Source organism: Ochotona curzoniae, unplaced genomic scaffold (assembly GCF_017591425.1).
Source record: "Ochotona curzoniae isolate NIBS_2020 unplaced genomic scaffold, NIBS_Ocur_1.0 contig_3190, whole genome shotgun sequence".
Lineage (NCBI taxonomy): Eukaryota > Metazoa > Chordata > Mammalia > Lagomorpha > Ochotonidae > Ochotona > Ochotona curzoniae.
The window spans coordinates 13,342,278-13,367,552 of NW_024465751.1; the positions used below are offsets into that span (position 1 = coordinate 13,342,278).

Below are 25,275 nucleotides of genomic sequence, written 5' to 3' on the forward strand. Positions count from 1 at the left end.
GTGGAAAATCAGATATACAAAGGGGAGACAGAAAAGATCTTCTATCTGGTGATTCACTCCCTAAGTGGCGGCAACATCCGGAGCTGAGCCAATCTGAAGCCGGTAGCCTAGAGCCTCTTCTGGGTCTCTCACATGGGTGCAGTGTCTCAAGGCGTTGGGCCATCCTCAACTGCTTTCCCAGGCCACAAGCAGGGAGCTGGTTGGGAAGTGGGGCAGCTGGGCCACAAACTGGCACCTACACAGGATCCTGGCATGTGCAAGGCAAGACTTTGGCCACTAGGCTATAGCACCAGGCTCACATTTTTGGTATTCTGTATTAACAACCACATATCACAGAAAGCAAGATATGTATCTTCTTAGGCTTATTTCACTAGGCACAATGCTTGCCTATCGTTTTGTTACAAAAAAATGTGATTTTATTCTTTTTGTGGCTGTGTCATATTCCATGGTGTTTTATATATATATATATACACACACATATGTGCCACACTTTGTTTATCAGACATCAGTTGATGGACATGTAGGTCCATTTCATGTCTTAGCTACATGAATTAAGCTGCAATAAAGCATGAGAGTACAAATAACTCTCATATGTTGATTTCATTTCCTTTGGGTAAATTCCCAAGCATGAGGTGACTGCGTCATATGGTAAGTCTATTTTTCACATTTCCAAAAAATCTCTGTGCTATTTTTCATAATGGTTTTCTGAGTTTGCATTCCCATGAGCAGCATATCAGGACTTTCAGACCTATGGGGTAGCACATTCTGTTGTTGAAAACCCTACTGTGTGTGGTAATTGGTTATAGAAACCAGAGGAAATTAATAATAAAAAAAGAAAAGAACTCTGAGATTTGATTATCCTTCATCTGTTCTTGCCGCCCATCTGCCAGGAAGGCTTGTGTGGAATCTTACCTGATGTTTGTTCAAAAACAGAACAAAGAATTCATGTTTCTTAAACCTGCTGGAAGGCAGAGTATTCATTTTGTCTCATGTTTTCCTGCGGATGGAATGACATCTCCTCTACGTTCAGTGTCTGTTATTTTACCTGGAGGTCTCCAACCCAAGTCTCCTCATTACTGCCATCAGAGGAGACCATGATGTGCTGACCTTGAGATCATGAATCTGTGGGTAAAGAAAGGCAGTCTACATCGAGGACCCTGGGATGCTTGGGAGGCTGGGTGTGCCTTCCTCGCTTTATTCTCCTGGTTCCCCCAGATAAAGGAAAGAGAAAAAGAGAATGTGAAAATGGTGATCTCACCCACCTTCCTGTAGCCCTTGACCCTTATCACCCTAAACAACTGTGTAAAAATCATCAAAAATAAAAATCATTACAAAGGCAATCTACACGCATTTCGTATTGCTAAGAATATCTGCTCAGTATCTATGAGTGCTGCTGGACTTTGCACAGCCATTAAGAAGGAACATGTGGTTGGAAGGGGGGCTGACAGGAAAGATTCCCTGATATATCAAGATTCTCCAGAGAAACAAGACAGAGAGATACACGGGGGTTGATATATTATGAAAAATTGGCTCATGCAGTTATACAGGCTGCCAAGCCCACAAATCTGCAGAGCCACATCCAAGTGCCAAGGCCAAAAACTGCTACATTTCTGGCCCTAAGGACGGACAATTTAAATTACTCAGTCCACCCATTTCAATGTTAATCTCACTCAAACAAAACAAAACAAAACAAAATACACCCTCACAAATACACCTGGATCACTGTTTGACTGAATAACGTAGGCACCTTGAGGCAAGTCAGGCCAACCATGAAATTAACCATCATATTGTCCCACGTAGGGCTGGCATTCCAGTGGATTGCACAGCAGTGCTACTGAGCGTATGCTCAGGTTTTGAAATACAGCAAATCTGAGAACCAGATCCTTGCTAGGTCAAACCCCCAGCGCTCCATCCCAGAGCCTAAACTTTGCAGTGAGTCTCAGGAAATCATTTCAGCTCTGCAGGTCAGTCAACTCACAGTAGAGAATCATCCAAGATCTATCCCATTTTTCTAAATTCCACCAGAGTATCCTTCTGCTCACCTTGCCCATGGTCAACTCAGAGCGTTAGGATTTGAGGAGAGCCTAGAGTAACAGAAGCATTAGAGGAAAGAAGGGCTATTTAAACATCCTCTTTTGTTAAAATTCCATAGTGTTTATTACTTCCCCAGATCGATGTGTTCACAAACGGAAGATAGCAGGAACTCTACCATGATTTCCCCCCCCCCCCCCCACTTCCAGCACATCCTCTCGGAGCAGTGACTCTCCTTCTCAGAAATGGCGCCAGCAGCCATCAGTGGATCCGTTTGAAACCCTGAGTCATCTGTGATGTGTCTGCCTTTCCTTTATATCCCACGTCTGGGCATTGGAAAGTCATTAAAATACACCCAGAATTCCGCTTCTTACCACTTCCTCCCCCTCCACCTCCCATCCCATCTGGAGGCACCACTGCTTCCTGTTCAGACTACAATGGAAAGTTGCTGCCTCTCCTCCCTGCTCTTATACTTAATCCCTTTCCCTCATCAACTCTCTACTGAGTAACCACTGGGAACCATGCCTGGTGCCATGCCCAAGTTAGCCTTGCTCAAAATTATGTATATTCACACTGAAATCCGGAGTCCTCCCCAAGGCCTCGGGCGTCCTATGTGATTATATGATCTGGCCCCTGCCTTCTCTCAGATGACCTTTGTTACCAGCACAAACCCTCCTACCATTCCTCTAATTGCCTTAAATATTTTTGTTCCTTCTGCCTTCTCTCTGGCACCACTGTCTGTTCTCCAAAGAGGCCTTCTCTACCTGCCCAAATGGTGATAAGCCCTGGTTTTCCAGTAATAATCCCATCTGCTCCCAGCTAACTAGATTTTTCTTCAGAATCTTTGTCACCAATTGCCATCATATCAATATCTCCAGGTCAATATCTAGATCCAGATTCCAGATTATCCCCTTCTTCCCAATAGATGATCAGCTGCTTAGAGGCAGAGGGCATTGTTCATCTCCATATCCCCCAGAATGAGGGCAGATTCAATACATACTTGATAAAGAAAAAGAAGTAAAAGCGAGGACTTTACACCTCTCCCAACCACCTGAGTTTATGAATCTGCAGTGGACCTGTATTCTAGCTCCCCTAAATGCCATTTATAACCTGCTTGGGGGTGTCAGGAAACTCAGTTTGCTTGCTGCTTTTTTGAAACTGAGCTGTTTTTTTTTTTTTAACTCCTTGATTCTTTGTGTAGGCAGGTGGTTGCAGGACCAGATGGCCACGACACCCTTCTGAAAAGAGGCAGGGATCTACAGTCCTAAGACTGTGCCCAGCTGTAATGTCACCTTCCCTATTTATCTACACAGTTACTGGATTCTAAAAAATAGATTTTGTATACCTAAGGCATTTAAAATTTGCATTTTACTGTATTTTGAATTTTTAAGTTATTTGGTAGGCATTGATGGGAATATTCCAACATTTCAATGCACACTTGCAACGTCAACTCAACCTATCAAGTCATCAGCAGCTCGACTTTTCCAGTCTTCCTCAATGTCTGATGACGGATGGCTCCTCTCCTCCCATTCTTCCAATGAAGTACTATTATTGTGTCTAACACCCGTTTACTTCTAAAGTTCCAGCTCAGTGTGTTTTGCTTACCAATATACAGACTAATTCTGACACCCAGTTCTGAGCTCCAGTGTGCTATGTATACACATTTGTCAGTACCTGCTTACCTTGTCAATTTGAAAGCTCCGAGAGTGACCCTGTCTGCCTTACTGTTCATTATGCCTAGAGAAAATAGCCAAATGACAGGGACAGATTTCATCAAATAAATATGGAGCATTCATTAACAAAGTTTTATAGTAAGCAACAAAAGAAAACAAATTATAATAAAGCATGTGGCTGATAATTGGAAACTTATCGTGTCGCTGATAACTGCATTGAAAATAGCACTACATTTTATTTTTAGACATTCACTTGTTTCTGTGGCCAACAGGAAATGCTGGGATAGGTGGATGCGACATTTGCTCTTACAAATGATCTAATTGTATAAAAATCCTCCAAGGTCCCAGAACCCAGACAGCACTGTAGAAGCTGTGCAAACAGGACAGTGAGTCAGACTTTGTTCATGAGGTCCTCAGGATACAGATCATGATCTTTTCTACTGGTTTTATTAAGAAATTTCTTCTGTTCACTTTACCTTTCAGCTTTCTTAAGTCTGAACCTCCTATGTTTCTACCATGGAAAAAAAAGTATAGTGGGAAAAAAAGCTAGGAAAGTATTACATTTTTAACTATTCTTTAACTTTTCAAACCCCTTTCTATTAAATGGAAATCATGATAGCATCCACAGCACCCCTATACATATGATTAGGATTGAACTGAACAGCTTGGCATTTAATATGTAAAATATTCCTAAACACAATATTTGCAGCATACAGTAAAATAAATAGACCATATCTGATGGAGTTTTATTTTTTTACTTTGCATATTCAAATCTCTCTACATTGATAAAACAATGTATGGCTGAGATCAGAGATTTCCACTGGGACATCAAAACAAAGTTGGGTATAATACACTGAAACAAAACCATCACTCCAAGTTATTAACAATGTGTTCTCTTCAAACCAACCCACTTCTCAAAATTAAAGCTACCATGTGTTTTACTGATGCTTCAGTAGCTCTCACCATGGAATGTCACAGCTTGTGAAGCCAAGCACAAATAATTAGGAACAGAAAAAAGAGCGATGTACATTTTGATGTTGGCAAGGATTTAGAGCATCTGTACTCCAAAGAGCATTTTTGCAAATTCCTAGGATTTATGACATGTATACAAATTTGGATGTCTGTTATTAGGAAACTAATCAGACACGTAAGTGATACCAAGCCCCATTCTTTGTTTTCTGAATGCAGCTTCAAGACTAAGATCTGATAATGAACAAAAATTGGAAGGTAGCAACTGTCTGGGAAACCTAGAAGTTAGTCTTACTTTTCTGAGTTTCCTCTGCTCTCTGTTTTTGCGTAAATCACTACCCAGAAACTAGGGAGTAAATGGAAATCTAAAGCCATCTGTTGGCTTCCTAAAAACATGTGAGTTTCGTTTACATATCTAATCGCTGCTGCAACAAATTATCACAGACTTAGTGGCTTAGAACAGCATAAATTTATGGTTTTATACTTGTGACAGTCAAAAGTCCAAAATGGGTGCTGTGGGGCAAAACTCAGGTGTTGCTAGAGCTGCACTCGTGTGGGCATTGGAGAGGATTCTTTTCCTGCTTCTCCAGGCAGCTATTGTCCACATTGCTGTGACTTCTGTTTCCATCCTCACCATCTGCTGGTTTTCATTCTCCCTTCGGATATCTTACACCTTTCCTCCACTGATATGGATCGATATGATTAGCAATTGGACTGACATGGATGGTGCAGGGCACTCTTCCAACTTAAGATTCCTGCCCTAATTTCCTTTGCCAAAGTTGATTTGTCATGTAAGATTACAAATTCACAAATTTTAAGGGTGAGAACATGATGGTCTTTTCTGAGCCATTATTGTGGTAGCAACAGAAGGCAAAGAAGCTACCTGAGTGTGATCTTATGTTTCCTTTTCTCCTAACCAGCGCCGACCTCCTTGGTTTTGTGAAACCTGAGCAATAGCTAACTAGGATTGCTCTTCCAGATGCAGTCTAGTGAAACTTCAACCAACCATCCTTCACTATCACAGTCATTCACCCATTCCTGAACTCACGTTTTTATTAGACACTGGTCCAAGACCACATGTATATTGTTACAGTTCTTCTCAGTGCTTCCCTTAAGATATTTTAAACACTCTCCCCTACTTCTGGACATATAGTGGAAGTTCATTCATTGTCCTCTTGTAGGTGAGAAGGTCTATATGATTCATTCCTGTCAATCTATAAATGGCTCTAGAGTCAATCTTCCAACACTTCCTCATATCTGATAAAATGGTCGGGAAATGTTTAGCACCAGAAAACTTACTGTTAGTGTGCAAAATGCTTTGAAAGCAAACTGGCTGTTTGGAAGCCAACTGATGAAGTTAAGAAGAAATATAGTGAAGGGAATAAGAACAACAAACCACATAGTCTGCTCCTAGTTTGTTCTCTCCCTTCACTTATCTTTTTTATTTACTGGTCTCACAGGCTTTCTGTTCCTTTGATGAAAATCCCCTTATATCCTATCCTCTGGTTGTCAAGTTTCATTTCCAATGAGGCAGAGCATTTAGTTTCTAAAGTACAGATGATTATGTGCCCAGAATCTTACCTTTGATCACATGTAGTCTGTGTCTTCTCTTCACCTTTGGAAGTGAGAAAACCTCTTCAGGTGTGATAAGGAGGAGTATTAAAGGAAACTAGAAAGTAATGCTAGGGCCTGGCACTAGAGGCTAAGATCCTTACCCTGCAAATGCCACAATCTCATAGGTGCCAGTTCATGCCCAGTGGCCCCACTTCCCAGACAGCTCCCGGCTTGTGACCTGGGAAAGCAGTCGAGGATAGCCCAAAGCCTTGGGAACCTGCACCCACATGAGAAACCCAGAAGAGGCTCCGGGCTCATTGACTCAGCTCTGGCCATTGTGGCCACTTGGGGAGTGGATGATCAGACAGATCATCTGTCTCTCCTCCTCTCTGTACTAAAAAAAAGTAATGGTAAGGGCATTGAATGGTTATGCCCTTTATTTCTTATGATAAATCCTTAAAGAAGAGATACACTTGTTTCATGGCAAGCATGAAGTGGCAGAAAGATTGAGAACTCAATAAAAATTACAGTAGGAAGGGAAACATATAGGCCTCTTAGCAAAGACGGGGATTGAAAGGAGGCCATGCTGTGAGGACCAGAGCCTGGGGTGTCGGAACAATGTGGATGCTCACATTCCAAGATTCCTTGGGTTTTCTGTCTTGAGATATCCTGACTTATCTCCCTCCTCTTACCTTCGAACATGCTGGGATTCTTTCCCTTTGGCTCTAATTGGAATGAAGCCAGAGTTCTCATCAGCTGTAAAGGGAACTCTTGTCCAACCCTGGGGATCCAGCAGGAATGGCGGATGCCTGCAGAATAAAACTGGTTTGTCAGTGCATGTTCCGCTGAAGTATAATTGTATGTTGGCTTAAGTTGTAGGGGTTTGCTGTGTAAACACAAAGCATTCATTGCTCCAAGCACATTATCAGTGACTTGGACTCATAAAAACCCATCCCCAATGAATAGTATTGTTCATTTTAAAACCTTCTGTCTTTAACCAGAATATCCAGGATAAAATTTTGTCATTTGGGGGCCAGAGCTTTGTCATAGTAAAATAAGCCTCCAGCTTTAGCATGGGTATCAACAAATGATGACTTGTTCAAGTCCTGGCTGCTCTACTTCTGACCTAGCTCCTTGTTGGTGGCCTGAGGAAAATTTTCCTGAGCCGCTGTACCATCGGAAACTAGGAGTAAGCTCCTGGCTTCAAACTTGGCATTTGGGGTGTTCAACAGGAGATGGAAGATCTATCTTTGTTTCTCTTTCTCTCCCTTTAACTTTATCTCAAATAAATACATAAATCTTGAAAAAATTGCTGTTTAGAGGCCAGGCACATGAACCAGAACCTCTGCTCCATCCACCACTTTTGGCTGATGGATGGGGGTTGCAGCCTGGCCTAACTGTTTAAAAGGCAGCCAGCTGCATCTTAGCTTGGACCAGGCATAAGAACCAGAACCTCCACTCCATTGCCTGCTTTTGGCTGACTAGTGAGGGTCACAGCCTGGCCCGACTGATTAAAAATCAGCCAGCTCCATCTTAGCTTAGGCTGCCAGTGTGCTCTGGGGACTTGGGGTTGAGGAATTACTCCTAGGAACATCCATGGATAAGACCACCAAACGTGTAGATGAGGAATGAATCCTGAGATATTCCCAACAACAAGGCCACTGTATTTGCAGGCGAGCGAGGGAACTGAGACCCAGTGGTTTGGAAGGGAGAGAATGGAAGATCTATTTGGGTTGGACTGATTACCAGCCCACGTAGGAGTCCTGAGATGAGCTTGTTAGCACAGAACATTGCTGACTGCTACACGCCAGCTCACGTGAAAGATAGGGGGCCTGTTTAGCAGGGCTAAATCCCAGTACCTGACTGAGTATTGGAATGGGGACAGGTCACATTTGGCAGGGCCATGGCATTAACCAGAACATGAGAGAACCAGGTCTGCAGGTAGATTCTGCAGAGGTTTAGTGGACCTAACCCTGTGGAAATACAAGTCCCACTGGTTAGCTCAAGAGTTGGGGTGGTGAGGGGCTGAACTAGGTGTGATCATGGAACCCACCAACACTGACAGGTACTTGAGCCAAGAATAGCCTGGGCAGGTCCAAGCTGCAGCACCTGCATGTGTATCCTAAAACAGGGTGTGGGGCGGGCGTGACCACAACATCCACCAGCTCATGCAAAGGCCAAGGTGGAAGAGCAGGCTATGTAGAGCAAAGACCTAGCACCTGCTGGCACATATGAAATCTAGGTCTGGGAGTGGACCGAGTGGGGGAACCTTGGAAACTCCCCTATGAGGCCATAGCTCCCACTGGTGAGCATGTGTTCCAGACCTTAGGGGTCAGCAAACTGGGCAAGGTAGCTCCTTCCACCGGCAAGTATGTGGATTGGTTTTAGAAGGGGTGGACCGGGTGGGGCTGAGTAAACCTTAGCCCACTAGAGAGTGTAGGAACCAGGCTGAAACACAGGTCATGCTGGGCTAAGCTATCACACCTGCAGGTTTGCATGAGCCAAGGATAGGAACACACTGAGTATGGCCAGGTGTCAGTACCCACCAACGAGAGTTGCGACTGGGGTCAGGCCAGGTAGGCCAAGCTGTAGCATCCAAGGGCAAAGGCCAAAACAGGTGAGGAACTGCATCAATGTGGGTTAGACCAGCCACTGGTGCATGGAAGATCTATGGCTGGGAATAGCTCTACTTGGGGAAGTAAGAGAACACCCTGGCTGGGTTGTGCAAGAGTCAGAGTGGGGGCTGCTGTCTGGTCTGGACATTGGTGCAGTGTCCCTCGGGACAAGTGTGGACTGGATCTGGAGTGTGCTAGATTGGGCTAGATGACAGCACCCACTGGTGCTTGTGAGAATCAGGGCGGGTGTAGGACAGACTGGGCTAGGTGCCTGCCCCTGCTGACCCATATGTGAGCTATGTCTGGGTGTGGACCAGGCTTGGTTGGGCCATAGCACCCAACAGTGAAAACTGGAATGGAAATGAACCCAATAGGGGGCCTGTGTGGGGTTACCCTGCTGGACCACCACTCCCATTGGAAAGCATGAGAGCTAGGATGGGGGGAGACCAGGCGGGGCTGGACCACAACACCTGTTAGCCTGCATGTGAGCTGTATCAGGGAAAAGCCAGGCTGGGTTGACTATTCTTAGTGGTGCACACGCAGGCCAGAGTGGGTGTGTGTTGGTTGGACTTTGATGCAACATCAGCTGGCAGATGCTGGCATTGGGGGCAAATTTGGTCAAGTTAAACTGCAAAACCACCTGGAGAGTGCAAGGTCCAGGAGTGGGAGTGGGCCCATTAAGGAAATAGTGATACCTCTCTCTTGGGCTGCCACTCAGCATGGTGAGCATGAGAACCAGGAATGGGGCAACCATGGCTAGACAGAGTGGCACCCGCCGGCAGGTGTGTGGGCTATATAGAGGGCCTGGTTGGGTTGAACAGGGCTCGAGAGCCTGGTTGGGTTGAACAGGGCTCTAGTGCGTGTTAACATGTGTGAGGGCTGAACGGGATGGGGGACAGATTGGACCATTCTACTGCACATACAGATAAGCACGGGAACCAGGGTATTGGGGACCGACCTCGTGAGGGTTATCGCAGATTGCTCCAACTAGGCTGCAACTCCCACTGGTTTGTGTGAGGGTCAAGTGTGTGGTTGGCAGGTTCAAGATGGGCTCCAACCTACTGATTTGCATAGAAGGCAGGGCTGACCCAGCAATTGCAACTACCAGTGTGTGCAACAGACTGTGCCAGATCCTGTATTGGAAATCACACACAAGAATCAGGTCTGAGATCACCTCAGATGAAATTTTTGTGAGGATCCCCCCCAACTGAATTGCTGGACTTAGAACCCATCCATGCAGAGAATGGCAGGTTCCATGGTCTGACCCTGGAATGCATGTATCAGAGTTGGACCTCCTCAGTTGTTTAGACAGAGCAGTGGATGGCATATCCAGGTGCACATGGGGAATATGGCAGTGTATTGGAGCCTGTGTGCGACACCTGGTACCATAACAGAGGACAGAACAAATTGATCAACTACCGCAACCAGGAGTTGGCAGTGGATATCTGGGCAAACAAGACTCTAAGATGAACTATGTCAGCCAATGGATTCTGGGAAGATTTCATCGTGCTTGGAGTGCCAGTAATTCAGAACTGTGGAATTATCAAAATCTCTGAAACAGGAACCTTGGAGCTTGCCTTACATTGAGAACCCTGGGGTGGTGTCGGGTGGCTGTCCTCCATCCCAGGGTACAGTTTGGGAGGCTGAGTGTGGCTTCTCTCCTTGACTTCCCCCCTTCTCCCAGAGTCAGGAAGGGGAAAAAAAAGAGAGAATGTGGAAACAATGAGAAAGTGGTCTCACCCACTTTCCTGTAGCCCTTGACCCTTTGCACCCTGGTCATCTATGTGAAAATCATCAAAAATGAAAATTTTTAAAATTTGCTGTTTTGTGTGCCCAAATGTATGGGTCAACTGGAAATTGGCCGTATTTGATAAGCAGTGTTTTTTTTAATTGCGTAGATTTTCTTTATAATCCATTCCTATCAGCAAGAATAATGGATGACCCTCTATTCTAGTATCTCTTGTTAGAAAAAACTTCTGTGATAGTTAGCCAAGACTAAGATGGAATTCCTTCTTAAACAAATTAATTGTTTTTCCCTCTTTAAAAAAAATTCCAGGGAGAGCCCTCCTGAGACTCACTGACAAAAAGCTTGAGCGAATGGGGATTGGCCAGGAGAACCTCCGGCAGCACATCTTACAGCAGGTGCTCCAGCTGAAGGTGCGAGAAGAAGTCAGAAACCTACAGTTACTCACACAAGGTACCCTGTTGTTTCCTTGTTGGTGGTCGGGAGGGTGACCAGGAAAAAAAGTCCCTGCCAGGATGATGGAAAGGAACAGAAATTGTCTGCAGAATTTCTTTTGTTGAAAGTAATGCCATATAAGGACCATGTCCCTCCTTCCTATGTCTGTTTTTCATAGCTCACTAGAGAGAAGATATGTACCTAAGTGGTGGATGAGTGATCAGCATTGTCTGAACTAACTTCAAACGCATCACACATACTTATATATATTTTGCATTCTGCAATCACAGAATGTACCAGTCACCTCATTCGGGGTACAGTTGCACTTCCTGTAATTGTTCAGTGTGCAATCTACACAGATCTACAGTGCATCCCTAGTTTTCTTCATCCAACTACCAATTCGTAGGATGCCTTAGAGTTTGACTAATTCAGTAGTTAGAAGTGACCAGTGATTTAAATAGGATTGTTTTATGTTTTGTTTTACTTTACTTATCACTGGCAAAAGGGATAAAACTATTTGAAGTGTGTGTGTATAAATGTATTCTTATAAAAGTATTTATAAAAACATGCTCTAGAGAGTTCTAGGATCACATTCAGGCTCTTTAAATAATTTAAAATATAAAATACAGGGAATTTAAGAATGGGCTATTAACATCATATAATCATTTACAAGAATCATTAACTTCAGTATGATGAGAGTTGGAAGTGACAGTAATGCTAGAATTTAAAGAAATCCTTAAGTTGCACTGCTTATAACTTGTACGTGAGTACTTACCTAAGATGTGATTGCTACCAAACTCCATTGTCTAGAGCCTTTGTTGCTTTTAATGCACTGTGCATCACTTTAAGTAAAAAGAGATAAAATATGTGTTTTGAAGAGCCCTAAATATTTCTCAATCTGGAAAATATTGTAATTGCATGCATACTGAAATTGGAGAAATCTGTGTCAGCCAAGTTCTGTGTTAATTTTCATGTCATTGCATTTAGATTAACCTGGTAATTATTCATTTGCTTAGAGGAAATACTATACTATCTGCAAGATGACTGCTCCAGACGGATAAATATAGACTACAACTGATAAGGAAACAGCATTGTTTATTTTATGTGTGTTATTTCAATTTTGTCCTGAGGGATTTCCAGTGGTGAATTTGCAGATACTGGTACACAGACTGATTTAAATTTCATTGTGACGTATTGATATACTTTTAGTGTTCATATAGGAAATAAGTAGATATATATGAAAGTCCTTTCCAGTCTACTTGTAAAATAGAAAATTTGAAAGCAATCTAGAAGTTTGGTAATATGGAAAGACTCAAATAATCCTGCTGAAATTTATAAGATATAATATAAAACAGTAACTAAAATTATACCTTCAAAGAACACATTCCACATAGGAAATTACTCAAGTGGGAACACAAACTAGGGAGTGGGAAGCATATATAAAATTTTATTTATGGCATAATCATAATGTTTGAAACCTGAATGTTCATATATGTACATAGAAAGAGGACTGAAAGTAAAATTTGCTGGTATTCTGATAATAGCGCTCTGTGCATGGTGGGATTTTGAGTGATTTAAATCATTTTCTTTACATTTGTTCTCTATTTTCTAAGATTTCCAATGAATGTATAACTAAAGCTACAAATCACACTTATGCATGTTTTTAATGCTTCAACCACAACCCTAGTTCCTTTGAGTTCTGTTAGTCTGTGATGTTCCCTCAGACATTCTGTTTTTCTCCCGTGACACTATTCCGTGACACCAGACAGAATGAAACCTAAACTTGCCCGTGCCTTTGACTCTGGCCTTCCTCTGTTGTCACCTTGGAGCGTGTTTGCACTATAAAATCATTCTCTACAGCTCCTGTTGCCCCAAATGCATAATATTTAAGATTTTTCCAAATCTATTAAGCTAAATATATATTGTGTTCTGGGAAGATAATGCCAAGTTCAGCCTTTTCATTTCAGTTGTCATTTTCTTCAGCTTTGAAAAGCTCTGCATTTTTAATTTTTTCCTCCTATCCCCATTAGAAGACATCGCTGTTTTCCAGCTTATGGATATTCTGTCTACACTCATTTTGGCTTTTTTAGTGTTTGTCCATTATATGTTAGCATTCATATGGATTTTATGTCACAGTTAGAAGATGTTACTTTATTGAAGAGGTAGTTTTCTTTAAAAAAAATTGGAAGCAAAATGGATAAATTTGTTTTTATGACTGATAGATTTTCTCAAGCTAAGTACAGCTTGAGATAGCTAAAATATTTTGAGTCTAGGTTTGCTGTAATAAGAAGTGGAATCCCATCTTACGTAAGTGAATTGGTTGGTTTAGCATGAATGTCAGAAGGAAATTCACCATTTGTGATTCAGTGTTGGATTTAAGATTGCTCATCTCCCCAAAGATTAGCATAAACCATACTGTGAGTGAGGACAAACAGAGATCTCAGAGTGTTGCTTAGCTGCTAAAACTCCCTGGGCTTTCCCTTGAACTATGTGAGTCACACTTCCAGTCAGTAGAAATGTAATGTGTTCCCACAACCCATGCAGGATTGTCCCTTTGGTATGAGGCATTTCATTTTTGTTGTTGTTGATGATGATATTGTTCCCATTTGTGCTGTTGTAACAAAAAAACTTCCAACTGAGTAACTTGGAAACAGCAAACATTTTGTTTCTCATTTTCTGAATGAAACCTGAGAAATCAGTGTCTGAGAAGAGACCTTTTTCTCGCTGGCTTTCTCACTGAATGTTCATCTCACTACCTCCTCACCGGGCAGAAAGAGGGCGATCTCTGGAAGCTCTTTGATGAAGCCACTAATTCCATTCATGAAGACTCATCCGGCATGATGTAATTTCATACCAAAGGCCCCAACTCCTAATAACACCATGTGATTCTCAAGCGGGCATAGTGTTAAGCCCATTGCATTGTCATTTAACCAGTGTTTTTGCTAACACATTTAAAATAAGCTTATCACCTACAGTCTAGTCCTTTTTCCATGAAGGGAATTTATTTCAAAACACACAGAATTTCTGTTTTGAGCTTCCTGCTTGCTTTTGGAGTCAGTTTTCAAAATACAGGATCTTGAGAAGAACTGAAGTGTCTGTCTTTAAGACAGCAACTAATTAAATTGTGATATATCCAGGCAGTGGTATACTGTGGAACTATAAACATAAGAATGGGGAATACTAATATACAAGGATCTCTGGAATGCTGTGAGATGAGAAAAAAGGAAAATGCAGAACGATATGTATGGTTATGCTATTCGTACCCAAGAGTCTCAAAAACCATGTGTATCTGTAAGAGCTTTCTTCATTTAAAGACACACCAAAAGATACACAAGAGTATACCACCTGCACAAAATGGAAGATGATAGATGGAGGGAAGACGTATGTGAGTTTGAATTTTGAAGTTTGCGAGTATATTTGCTAGTAAATAAAAATTTTTTAAAGAAACAATAATGGGGCAAAACAGAATTTTAGCACCAGTTACTGCCAGGTCTGACAAACATACTTAATCTCTCCATGCACCAATTTCCTAATATTTGACATGGGGGTCACTAAGTCTGTTCAACCATTAGAAATATTCTAAAAACTAATGTAAAAATATCTCAGTGTGTTACACTAATCACACACACACAAAAAAAATAGCAGTAGTAGAAGCCATGAAAGTAAATCAGCCTTATAAATTTATAGTAAACCTAAGTTTTTGGACATCTTGAGATAGAACTCATATAACATGCTCCTTACCCACTTAAAGTGTACAGTTAAGTGATTCTTTTAGCTTATTTGCCGAGCTGAGTTCTGTGCATCTTATAGAACTATGCCATGTATAATGTTGGTGGTTGTCTGTTCTCATAGGTAATATCTTTCAGGCAGCTTCACATCATAATCATTTGTCAATATTTGATTTTTATTGATAAATACTATTTCATTGTATGAATATTCCACATTGTATTTTTCCATGAGTAAATGGGAATTTGGGTATTCTCTGATTTCTGCTATTGATACTTCTAACATCCATGAGCAAGTGTTTGCATATGCAGTTGTTTTCAAGTGTTTGGGGTGGAACTGCAAGTGCTTGTTCACATGACGGCTCAGGGTTTAACCAAAACCCTCAGTCATTTCACTATCGTACATTCCCAAAGCAGCACATGAAATTTTCAATTTCTTTATATTCTCACTAATATTATTGTCTGTCACATACATTTTTTTGGTATGTGTGAGGAGATACCACTCTCATTGTGGTTTTCAACTTCATGTCCCTGATAACTAATGATGTTGAACACCTCTCATTTGTGGACGATTGCTGGTCCTTTGTGTACGTTCTTAAAAACGCAAGACATCTAGTCAAATCCTGCGTTAAGTTTTGGAGGGGCTATTATTTTTAATCATAGCTTTGTTTTTTGCCAGTCAAGTTTAACTGTGCTTGATTGTCCACCTTAAATAGCTGAATAATTGCCTCCTGTATCCAAAGCAAAGTCTGTCCTCAAAGGATGAAGTCTCACGCCACCAAGAACACTCAGAAGCACCCATATAATCAATTACACACTATTACAAACTGTATAACCAACTCCAGAATGAAACAAATGAATGCCCCCTGGATCTTTTTGGTCACAAAAACGACACACTTTGGATGTGAATGCTAAACATGAAGCTGCACACATGTGCGTGAACCCCTCCATACACACACACACACACACATACACACACAGCACAAGTTGGTGAATCAATTTGCAATTCTACCTCCAAGTTTGATACACATACCTGAAATTCATTTCACATTGCTTCTAGGAGACATGATATCACAGATTCTTAACCCCCTTTTCCAGTTTCCAATCCATGTTTTATAACTTATCTTCAGCTTTTGATTCTTCAATGATGTTTTCGCACAGTTGGTCAGGAGCCCTGTGACTGTGGCCACGAAAACCACAAATTGACCAGGAAAGCACCCTCTAGGCAATGAGAGTGAGCAGAACACAAGCAAACAAATTACTTTCCCTGCTTTTTCTTACTGTTCTCCTCCTGGATACTGAACAAAAGATGAACACTATAAGATATTTACAAGCTTTATGGTGGATGCACAGGAAAGATAACAATTTATAAATGTTATTGATGAATCATGCAAAGATTTCTAGAACAGCTCATTGCCAGAGTTATTGTTCTGCTGGAATCCTGGCCTCTGATTTTCATAATACACGGTGCCCTTAACAGCCTGACATTTACATGTGCCCTAATCAGTGCCTGGCTTTGCTTTCCTGTCTTTCCTTGCTGTCTGTAGGATGGTGTTCTCTGGGTAACTCTCATCCTTCGGAGTCCTGTCTGTGGAGTAGTCAGGGTTTCAGTCTGATAGTTTCTCTTGCATATTCTGACTGGAAACAGCCAGGCCAGGGTACCTCTAGTTTTCTCTTGGGAAGTAGCATGCAGCTACAAACATTATGATATCTAATTTCTCCTCCTCGATTCTTGAGAAGTGGTGAATTAGGCTGAGAGTCTGCAAATTAATCTATACCAAAAACACGAGAGTACCTTTAGCTTTTTGATAATGGGTGCTATTTTTAGGAGAAAATCTCCCTAGATGTACTGCATTTTTACTATTTTTCATAAGCTAGTGAGGAGTAAATGCATTTTGTATATAAAATATGCACTCCTGTTGCATATTCTCCACCACAAGCAGTACTGTTTGTGAGCCCGGGGGAAAATGATTACTGGGAGCTTAAGGAACACCCCCACAATCAGACCACCATTTTAAAGCGTAGAATAGGTCTTTCTGACTTCAAAGCAAGCTTGGATCCACTACACTTCATTGTGTCTGATTTGGTAATTCCAATGGTATAATGATGACTAAATGAGAATTTGTAGGTTTTTCTCATTAAGTGTTAAGATAGCAGATATTTTTTCTTCATGGGCTATATGAAATGTATTGCAGCTACCCTATCGTGCAAGCATATTTAGTCAAATGAATTGGGAATTGCCATGTTGCAGTAATATTTATGAAAATAATTGCTGTTACTTGTTAAAGTAGCTTTCCACATGGTAAAAAGACATCTGTGGAATGTGAGAAAATATTTTTAAATTGTTTTTCTGATAGGGGTTAGTATCCAGCATGTAGCAGGAATTTCTACAACTTAACAGTAACAAAATTAATAGGTAAAGGACTTGAACAGATAATTCTCTGAAGAAGTTACACAGATGGTTAAGAACGTGTTCAAAATATATTAAACTTCACTAATCATTAAGAAATGCAAATGAAAATCACAATGAAAAACTGCCTCAGAGACATTAGAACATCCGCTATCAAAAGTAGAAAAAATGACAAATACTAGCAGGAATGTCGTAGAATTGGAACCATTGTGTGTTAATGGTCAGCTTCTCTGGAAAACAACATTGGGATTGTTTAAAAATTATAAGTATTATTACTGTGCAATCCAGTGGTCCCACTTTTTGGTATATATTTGAGAGTATTCAAGGCAGGATTTGAAGAAATATTTGTATTAGTGTTAAGTTCAACCTTAATCACAATAGCCCAAATACAGAAACAATCCAAATTTTCAGATTTGGCAAATGAATTTTTTTGAATATATTATACAAATGCACAGTGGAGCATTACTCAACCTTTAAAAAGAAAGCCCATTTCACACTGTAATCTGAATGACCATAAGGCATATTAAGTCGTTTGAAGCATCTAATGTCGTCATGTGATTGAACCCAAAAGTAAAAACATAGCTGCCAAGGGCTCCGGGAGAAGGAGCTAGTACAGAATTTCTGAAAAGTTAGGGAGGACTGTTGCACAATAGCCAGAATATTCTCAATACTACTAAACTGTACACTTAAAACTGGTTGGATGGTTAATTTCATATTGTGGCTTTTATTGCAATGAAAGATATTACTGAACTGTAGTTTGTGAAGGAATTTGTAGTAGACTGTAGTCTGCTTTACAAAGTAAAAAATATATATGTGCCTTTGACATCATCATCTCATCATCATCAAGCTGTTGTGTTATGCTCAGTGTTTTTTCCTCTGTGTTGGAAACACTTCCTGCAACTCCAGGGACCCGACCCTAGGAAGCTACTCCTTGGGATCACTTTCAAGGATTTTCCTCACTAAAAATAAGTGAATACTTAAAAATATGTGCATACTAGCAACTGTGAGGACTGAGTAGATTCAGGCAGCAGCAAACAATGTCACAGCCAGAAGATAAGGCAGATGATAGTAGTAAACGCTTCCATCCTTAAATGCCTTTGTACTTTGTGCCTACAAAATGAAAAAAGAACAGCATGCTTCTTTTCAAGGCCAGTTTTGGCTCATTAAACATCAGTGTTCCCTGAAGGGATTTTTTTCTACGTTGTCCAAATATATGTGTCAAATTTTAGTTGAGAATTGTATGACCAGATGGACTTTCCCAGAGCCCCATCTTCTGGAATGACAAAAATTAGTAACACTACTTTCTAATCCAGGAAGACTTTTCTGAACCATGTGTACTGGCTGGATATTTTAGTCCAGTCACCTCGCAAAGATACATCAGCTACTGAAGCAGGCCATCTGAGCTGAAATAGGCCATCTGGTCCACCACCTTGCTTAAAGAAGGAAGGCTTTGTAGAATAGAGAAATTTTCCAATCTTATTTTTATACATCTGAGCACCAGGACCCAAAAGCAGTTTAGCAGCTTCTCCTGGTTCCATAGCTCGTTACCACTATAGCTGAAACTGGATCCTAGATCTCCCAATTCCCGTGCCATTGTTCATTTTTTATTCCTAGCAAAATTTGCCCTTTAGTGCACAGTTTTGCATGTATTAGCAAGCGCACACAGTTGTGTATCTTCCATCATGAGCAAGACATAAAAGTTCTGTCATTGCAGACCCTCTCCCCAGGTGTTCTTTTGTTGTCAGCTCTTCATATTATCATTAGCCTCTGGCAACCACGGATGTTTGCTGTTCTTTTGGTTTTTGCCTTTTGCAGGAAGTCACAGAAATGGAATTGTAGCATCTGCCTTCTTTCACTTACAGAAATTCACTGAGACGTGTCAAAGCTGTAGTGTGTGTCATCAGTCCATTCCCATTTCTTCGCGGTGTACTCCACTGGATGTAGAACCATTGTTTATCTGTTCTTTCCCTCTTAGAAGAACATTTGGGTTGTCTGAAGTTCTGTCAGATACACATAAAGATACTATTAGCATTCACATGCAGGTTTTTGTATAAATATTGCTTTCCATTTCACTGGCTTAGTATCAAGAATAATGCACGTTTACCTTATGAAAAACTTATTGGTCAATATTCTGAAAATAATAAGAGCAGAATAACAGGGCTGGAGACTGGCATCAATATGTATCAAATATTTTCTCAAATGTCAGTTTCTTTGTAGAAATCCTGCCTAACGTTTTTTGGAGTCAACACCATCCTAAGAGCCTTACTGAGTCTCTAAAATGTCAAATATGTTCATGTTCATGTCAGATATATTTACTGTTAGTTCATTTATTTGATTGATAAAAAATTTATCAACATCTATGTTCCAGGCAAGAGGATATGGGTTTCCCATTTGTCACTAAGAAATTCTTTTGTCTTTCTTCCTGCTCCTGCTAAAGAAAATATCGGATTAGCAGATTCTTTTTCTGCACATTTATGAAGAGTGTGTGAAGGCTTGTTTTCTGTTGTCTCTGAAAATTGCGTTGTTTGAATTTCCAGACTCTTCCAGCTTTTGTGCGAGCTGTGCCACTAGTGTTATGAGTCTGTTGTTCACATACAATTTCTTGACATTCTCATCATTTCTGCTTTGTAATTGGAAAACACTGAGCTCTCCCTTGGGGTTCACCTGCTCTCTCGTATGTGATAATGACCTCCGTGGTTCTCTCCTTTTCATGGTTCTTTTTCAGGCTAGTAGCAAGCTTCCTTCCTTGACTATTTCCCAGGTGCTCATGCCTCCAGAGGTTGGGTCTTCTTGGTTGTGGTTTTGCATGCTGTCTCTGAAACTGCATTCCCTTCATTGCTGTAGCCATGTACTGCTTCATAGCAAGTTTCATTAATAAATTTCATCTCTCTGAAACTTCAGATCCCTATCTTAATCTCCCTGAATGATTGCATCAACTCACATATTTCCCAGACATCTCAGAAGTTAAGTATTCACATTTAACGCTATTGTCTTTCCCCTGCTCTTCCCAATTTGCTCCTCCTCCATTTTTGTTTTCAAGGCAAACATCCTTACTGTTCCCTGTGTGACCTCATCCAGAGGATTAAGAGTCCTTTGTGGTTACTTCACTTTCCTTGCCACTCTTAAGTCATGACTCTGAGCTCCTTCCCGAAATCAGAAACCCAACTGATTATCACTTATTCTACAGTCTCTGCCCTGTGCCTTCATTTCTCTTCTTAACTTTCAGCTTCTATGACCAGAATTAAGTCACATAAATTTCTGATAATATTATTTCTATCATTTTTTAAAAGATTTGGTTTTTTTTTTCCATTGGAAAGGCAGATGTACAGAGAGAAGGAGAGACAAAGATCTTCCATCCGTTGGTTCACTCCCCAAGTGACCCCAATGGCCAGAGTTGAGCCGATCCGAAGCTAGGAGCCTAGGGCCTCTTCTGGGTCTCCCATGTAGGTGCAGGGCTTTGGGCTGTCCTCAACTGCTTCCCCAGGTCACAAGCAGGGAGCTGGATGAGAAGTGGAGCAGCCAGGAAATATGGATCCTGGTGTACCCATATGGGATTCTAGTGCTTGCAAGGCAAGGATTTGGCTGGTAGACTGTCACATAAGGCCCTATATTACTTCAATTATTAAGATATCTGGTGACTCCCCATTGTCTGCAACATAACATTTAAACTCCTTAGCATCCTTTGGAAAGCCTTTGTAGGTATTTCAAAGAGGTCTTAACTTTAGGCAACTTGAATGTTGCAAATTAAGATTCATCAATTGTAAAAATGGAGGTAGGGACCATTTCATGAGATTGTTATAAAGATAATGTAATGAAACTTGTGAAAGGACCTTTCCCTGATAAGATACCATGTCTTTTAAAATGCCTTACATTGTCTCTAGGCAGAACTAATCATCACAGCCTCTGCATTATGAAGCACTTTGTTCATACTAATAATGTTGTATTCATGAAACAGCATCCACTTGTTCTTTAATCTAGTGAGCTTCAGAACCAGGTAGACAACAGTGATAAAATTAGCTGCCCAGGGTTTCAATGCTATGATTGTAATAGGTTAAGACTCTGCCTGCTGAACCTGCATCCCATTTGGACATCATTGCAAGACCTTGCTGCTCCAATACTGGTCCAACTCCCTGTTGGTAAGCCTGAGAAAGCAGTGAAAAATAGCCCAAGTCCTTGGACCCTTGCACTTCGTTGCAGCAACCAGAAGAATCTCCTGCTTTCAAACCAAACCAACTCTAGTTGTTGCAGTCATTGGGAAAGTAAACCAACAGGCGAAAGATCTCTCTGGCCTCCTCTCTCTTTTTTCCTGTAAGTTTGCCTTTTAAATAATAAATAAATACAAAAAAAATAAGTATCCACTCTAGCAATGAGGCAACAATGGAGAATGCAATCATAGATGTGTATGGAAGTACCAAGTGATGACACTGAACAGAAATTTAGCCTTGCCTGACAATGTTACGATGCTGAAGTTTTGCCAGTGGTACAATATATGAAATGGTCCTTGAAGGATAAAGGTTTTAACAGATACCCAACAACTAACACGAAGTAGGAGGAGAGTCAATAAAGCCATTGTAGGGTATTGTTCTTTCTGTATCCCCTATATATTCTAAGAGACCTTAGTCATCCTGTAATTTGTTCTGCACTTATAGCATACTGCCCAGCAGAAACTGACTCCTGTGTATGTTTTTGCAGATTTAAATTGAGTTGTTGCTCTTTTCATTTAGTTTCTAACTTTATTTCATTTTCCACTATGTCTTCTGAAAGCAGTGAATACAGTATCATTTTTTATTTATAATGTAAGAGTAGATTCAAAGCCATTTGAATCATCTATGATGAGCAACATCAAGAATCTCTCTCTTTTTTCCCTTTTTAGAATCTCTTTTATTGCCTATGTTCTTTCTGTATTGACTGAAGTCATAAAGACAATGGTAAGTGTTCTTAAATATATATATATATACACATTTGGCAAAGACCTTTAATTACATGAAAGTACTTCAAAAATTCACAAGGAAATAGAATTGAAAGATACATTTATTTTGATGCAAATATTTTTTTAAATCCACGCATGATTTTTTTTCACAACATGCATTTCTTATTAACTGTTTGAAAAACTCTCAATAAAGTACCCAACTGCTTTGAGCTGTTTTGCCTAATATTTTTTTTTTATTGTTGCTTACATTGTATTATGTAGTACAGTTTTATAGGCGCTGGGGATTCCCCCCACCCCTCCCATACCCCTCCCCCCATGGTGGATTCCTCCACCTTGTTGCATAACCATAGTTCAAGTTCAGTTGAGATTCATTGCTTGCAAACACATGCCTAGCATAAAGTTCAGCGTCTTATTGTCCAGATAAGTTCAGTGGCCTCTTGGGGAGACCTTCAAGAAACTGTAAAATGCACCTCTTCTCTTGCAGTTCATCTCATTGCTCAGTCACTCAGGGTGCATGAAGTTGTTAGAAGAGTAATCTCACAGATTTTCACTAACATTTCTTCATTCAGTGTTTCACTATAATTTGCCTGCTATGTGCCCTTCCAAGTGTTTTCAAAGGCAACTTGTCTTCAAACTGCTACCTCCCCAAGATTTTCCCATGTGCATTTCAGGATCTACATACCCCATTATATACATTTTATGGCCAGGAATATTTCTAATTTTGTCATGTTGCAAGGAACCAGTGGAATTCCCCTTGGGAGATTATTAAAATCACACATTGGTTAATCAATAGGGGTAAGAACTATGACAAATGCAGCCTCATTACTATAACATCGAATTGAATTTTCATTCTGAGATGCCTTTGTGGCAAGTTCATTTAATAAAATATTTTACTCAAAATAGGATTTAAAATTGACTCCTGCTTTTTCTCTATTCTTCATGGTAGAAAAATGTTCTAGTACCCCTGAAGATTTCCTTAATTAGCATGTGGGAGAACTATCCACATGCTATTTGTCTAATTTGGATCTGTATATCAGGAGTTATTGTAGTCGTTGTTTTACACAGTTCAGTGTTTTATGTCGTTCTTTGCATGGCAATGGTATTTTCATGTCTGCATCTGTAGAACTCCAACCTCAACATTCTGCATCATTGACCCATTTGCATTTAAATGTAGAAGAGAAAACAATGTATCTTCTGTCTCATATTTGGGCAGTGTAAAATGTTCATGGGGTTTCATTGTTATGCCACCTTGACCTTGTGGTCTGACTGTAGAAATGAAGAATTTTAAGTGACTAGTGTTACATGGCAGAAAGATGAATTGTGGGTTTTAACACAGCTGACATTGGTCTCTCTATTTAGATCATTCTAGAGTCTGAAATCTTGTCTCTGTGACTTTCCAATGTCCAATGGGACTTTTAGAGAGACAGTTGTACTAGAAAGCAGATTGGATGAGAAGAAATGAAAGTCATTTTCTGTAATTCACTGAACTTCTGCAGCTTTTCCAAGAAGCAGAGAAAAATACCCTTTCTATGTATTTTGACATTTTCCCTTTTGTTTTATATTATCTGATTTTTATGTGGCATTTTTTCTTAGGGTCACTAATTTTTTCTGTTTGGTATAAAGTCCTACACAATGTAGATATTCAAGTTTCTTCTTGCATTAAAGTTTATAGTCTCGAATTCCAGAAGATACCTTAAGCATAAATTGCAATGTGAATGGACTTTGAGGTGGTACATTCAATGGTCTAGCCTTGAGCCACACCCAAAAATAAAGTCTTCTGTATTTCTTGGAAGTATCTACTGCACTGGCATCTCCTTTGTATTTTCTTTATACCTTTAAGTTATCAGCTACAGTCATTATTTATTTATTTCAAATATGGCCACAAAAACCCGTTAAGAACGCACATGCGCAAACCAATGTCTATATTCTACAAGTTAGGGATCTTGGCATATACATGGCAGTTCTTGCCCTTAAAACCAAGTGAAAGAAACATGTACATAAAATGTTTTATCATGAAAAGTAATGAAGTGTGACAGAAATACACATTCATATCCGTAGAACTGTCTGTATACGGCATCTGACTCAAAAGGAATGTGGTAAGAAATGTTCTAAGAAAAAGTGACATCTGAACTGAGGCTTTATATTGAGAATAATTTGTGTTTTCTCTTTAGTAATCACACATATATAAAATTGCCAAGGTGGTAAGAGTTTTAGAGAGGTATACCCGGCCATAATAGTAGATTTACTGTAAAGCCATGTAGTTCATGAGTGCCTGCTTTAAAATCCACTACAGGTGTTAGTAAGATAGAGCATGCATGATACACATGATTCTCATACTCATGGACTTTACATTTTAATAGAAAGATGCTCACCAACAAAGAATCCATGGTATATTTTCAGGGCTCAATAAGGTAAGGACAGATCTGTCATGTAATATAAAGACAGAAGAGGGGAAAATGAGGGAAAGATACTTGCTTCAGCTCTATAAAGAACAGCGAGGTATTTATTTGTCTCAAAAAGTTAGGTAACCATTTTAAAAATCAATAGTTAGCATTAGTTTGAGAAACTGTAATTTTATTTCTGCATGAAGGCCCAGGTTGCAAGATCTCCAATTTTTCACCAAATTGAAGTCTGAAGGTTATACTTATTATGCACCTATTTACACACTTTGCATTTTAAAGTCCTATGCTGAGTCCACTCGATATTTCTTCAAACTAAATGTCATGAGCTACAGTGCATACCCAAGGTCATAGTTTCTCCAGAGAAATAGAAACAATAGGATGCACATATGGAGGGTCCCAGGAAACACAAAATGCATATTATGAACAGACTACATGTAGAGATCAAAGTATTTTTAACATAAATTTATTTAATGATATGGTAATATAGGCTTTGGGATTTCCCCTGCCTTCCTCCCCAAATACCTCACCCCATAGATTTTCCCCATATTATGATAATATAACCTTAAAAAAACACACATAAGTCCATCATTCTGCTATTTAAGTGTATCCTGACATTGCAAGTATGGACAATGGCAGAGAGTCCAGCACTCTATTGTTAAGAAATATTGAACAGTTTCATTGGGAGTCCATCTTTGATTTGGAAGTAGAGACGCATACTGCATTGTATCTTCACATCTCAATGTGACAGTCTGTATCATACAGTTCCTCTAGATAATTATATGTACAT

General features: G+C 40.2%; 1 protein-coding gene across 2 annotated transcripts in view; it reads left to right on the plus strand.

Moving 5' to 3' along the window:
* SAMD12 (sterile alpha motif domain containing 12) overlaps positions 1 to 25,275 on the plus strand; it is a 446,863-nt gene that overhangs the window by 209,672 nt on the left and 211,916 nt on the right. For both annotated transcript variants that reach the window (XM_040979381.1, XM_040979382.1), the window contains exon 4: positions 10,899 to 11,039. In XM_040979381.1, coding sequence (XP_040835315.1) covers positions 10,899 to 11,039 — 141 coding nt within the window. The remainder of the gene's footprint in view (positions 1 to 10,898; positions 11,040 to 25,275) is intronic.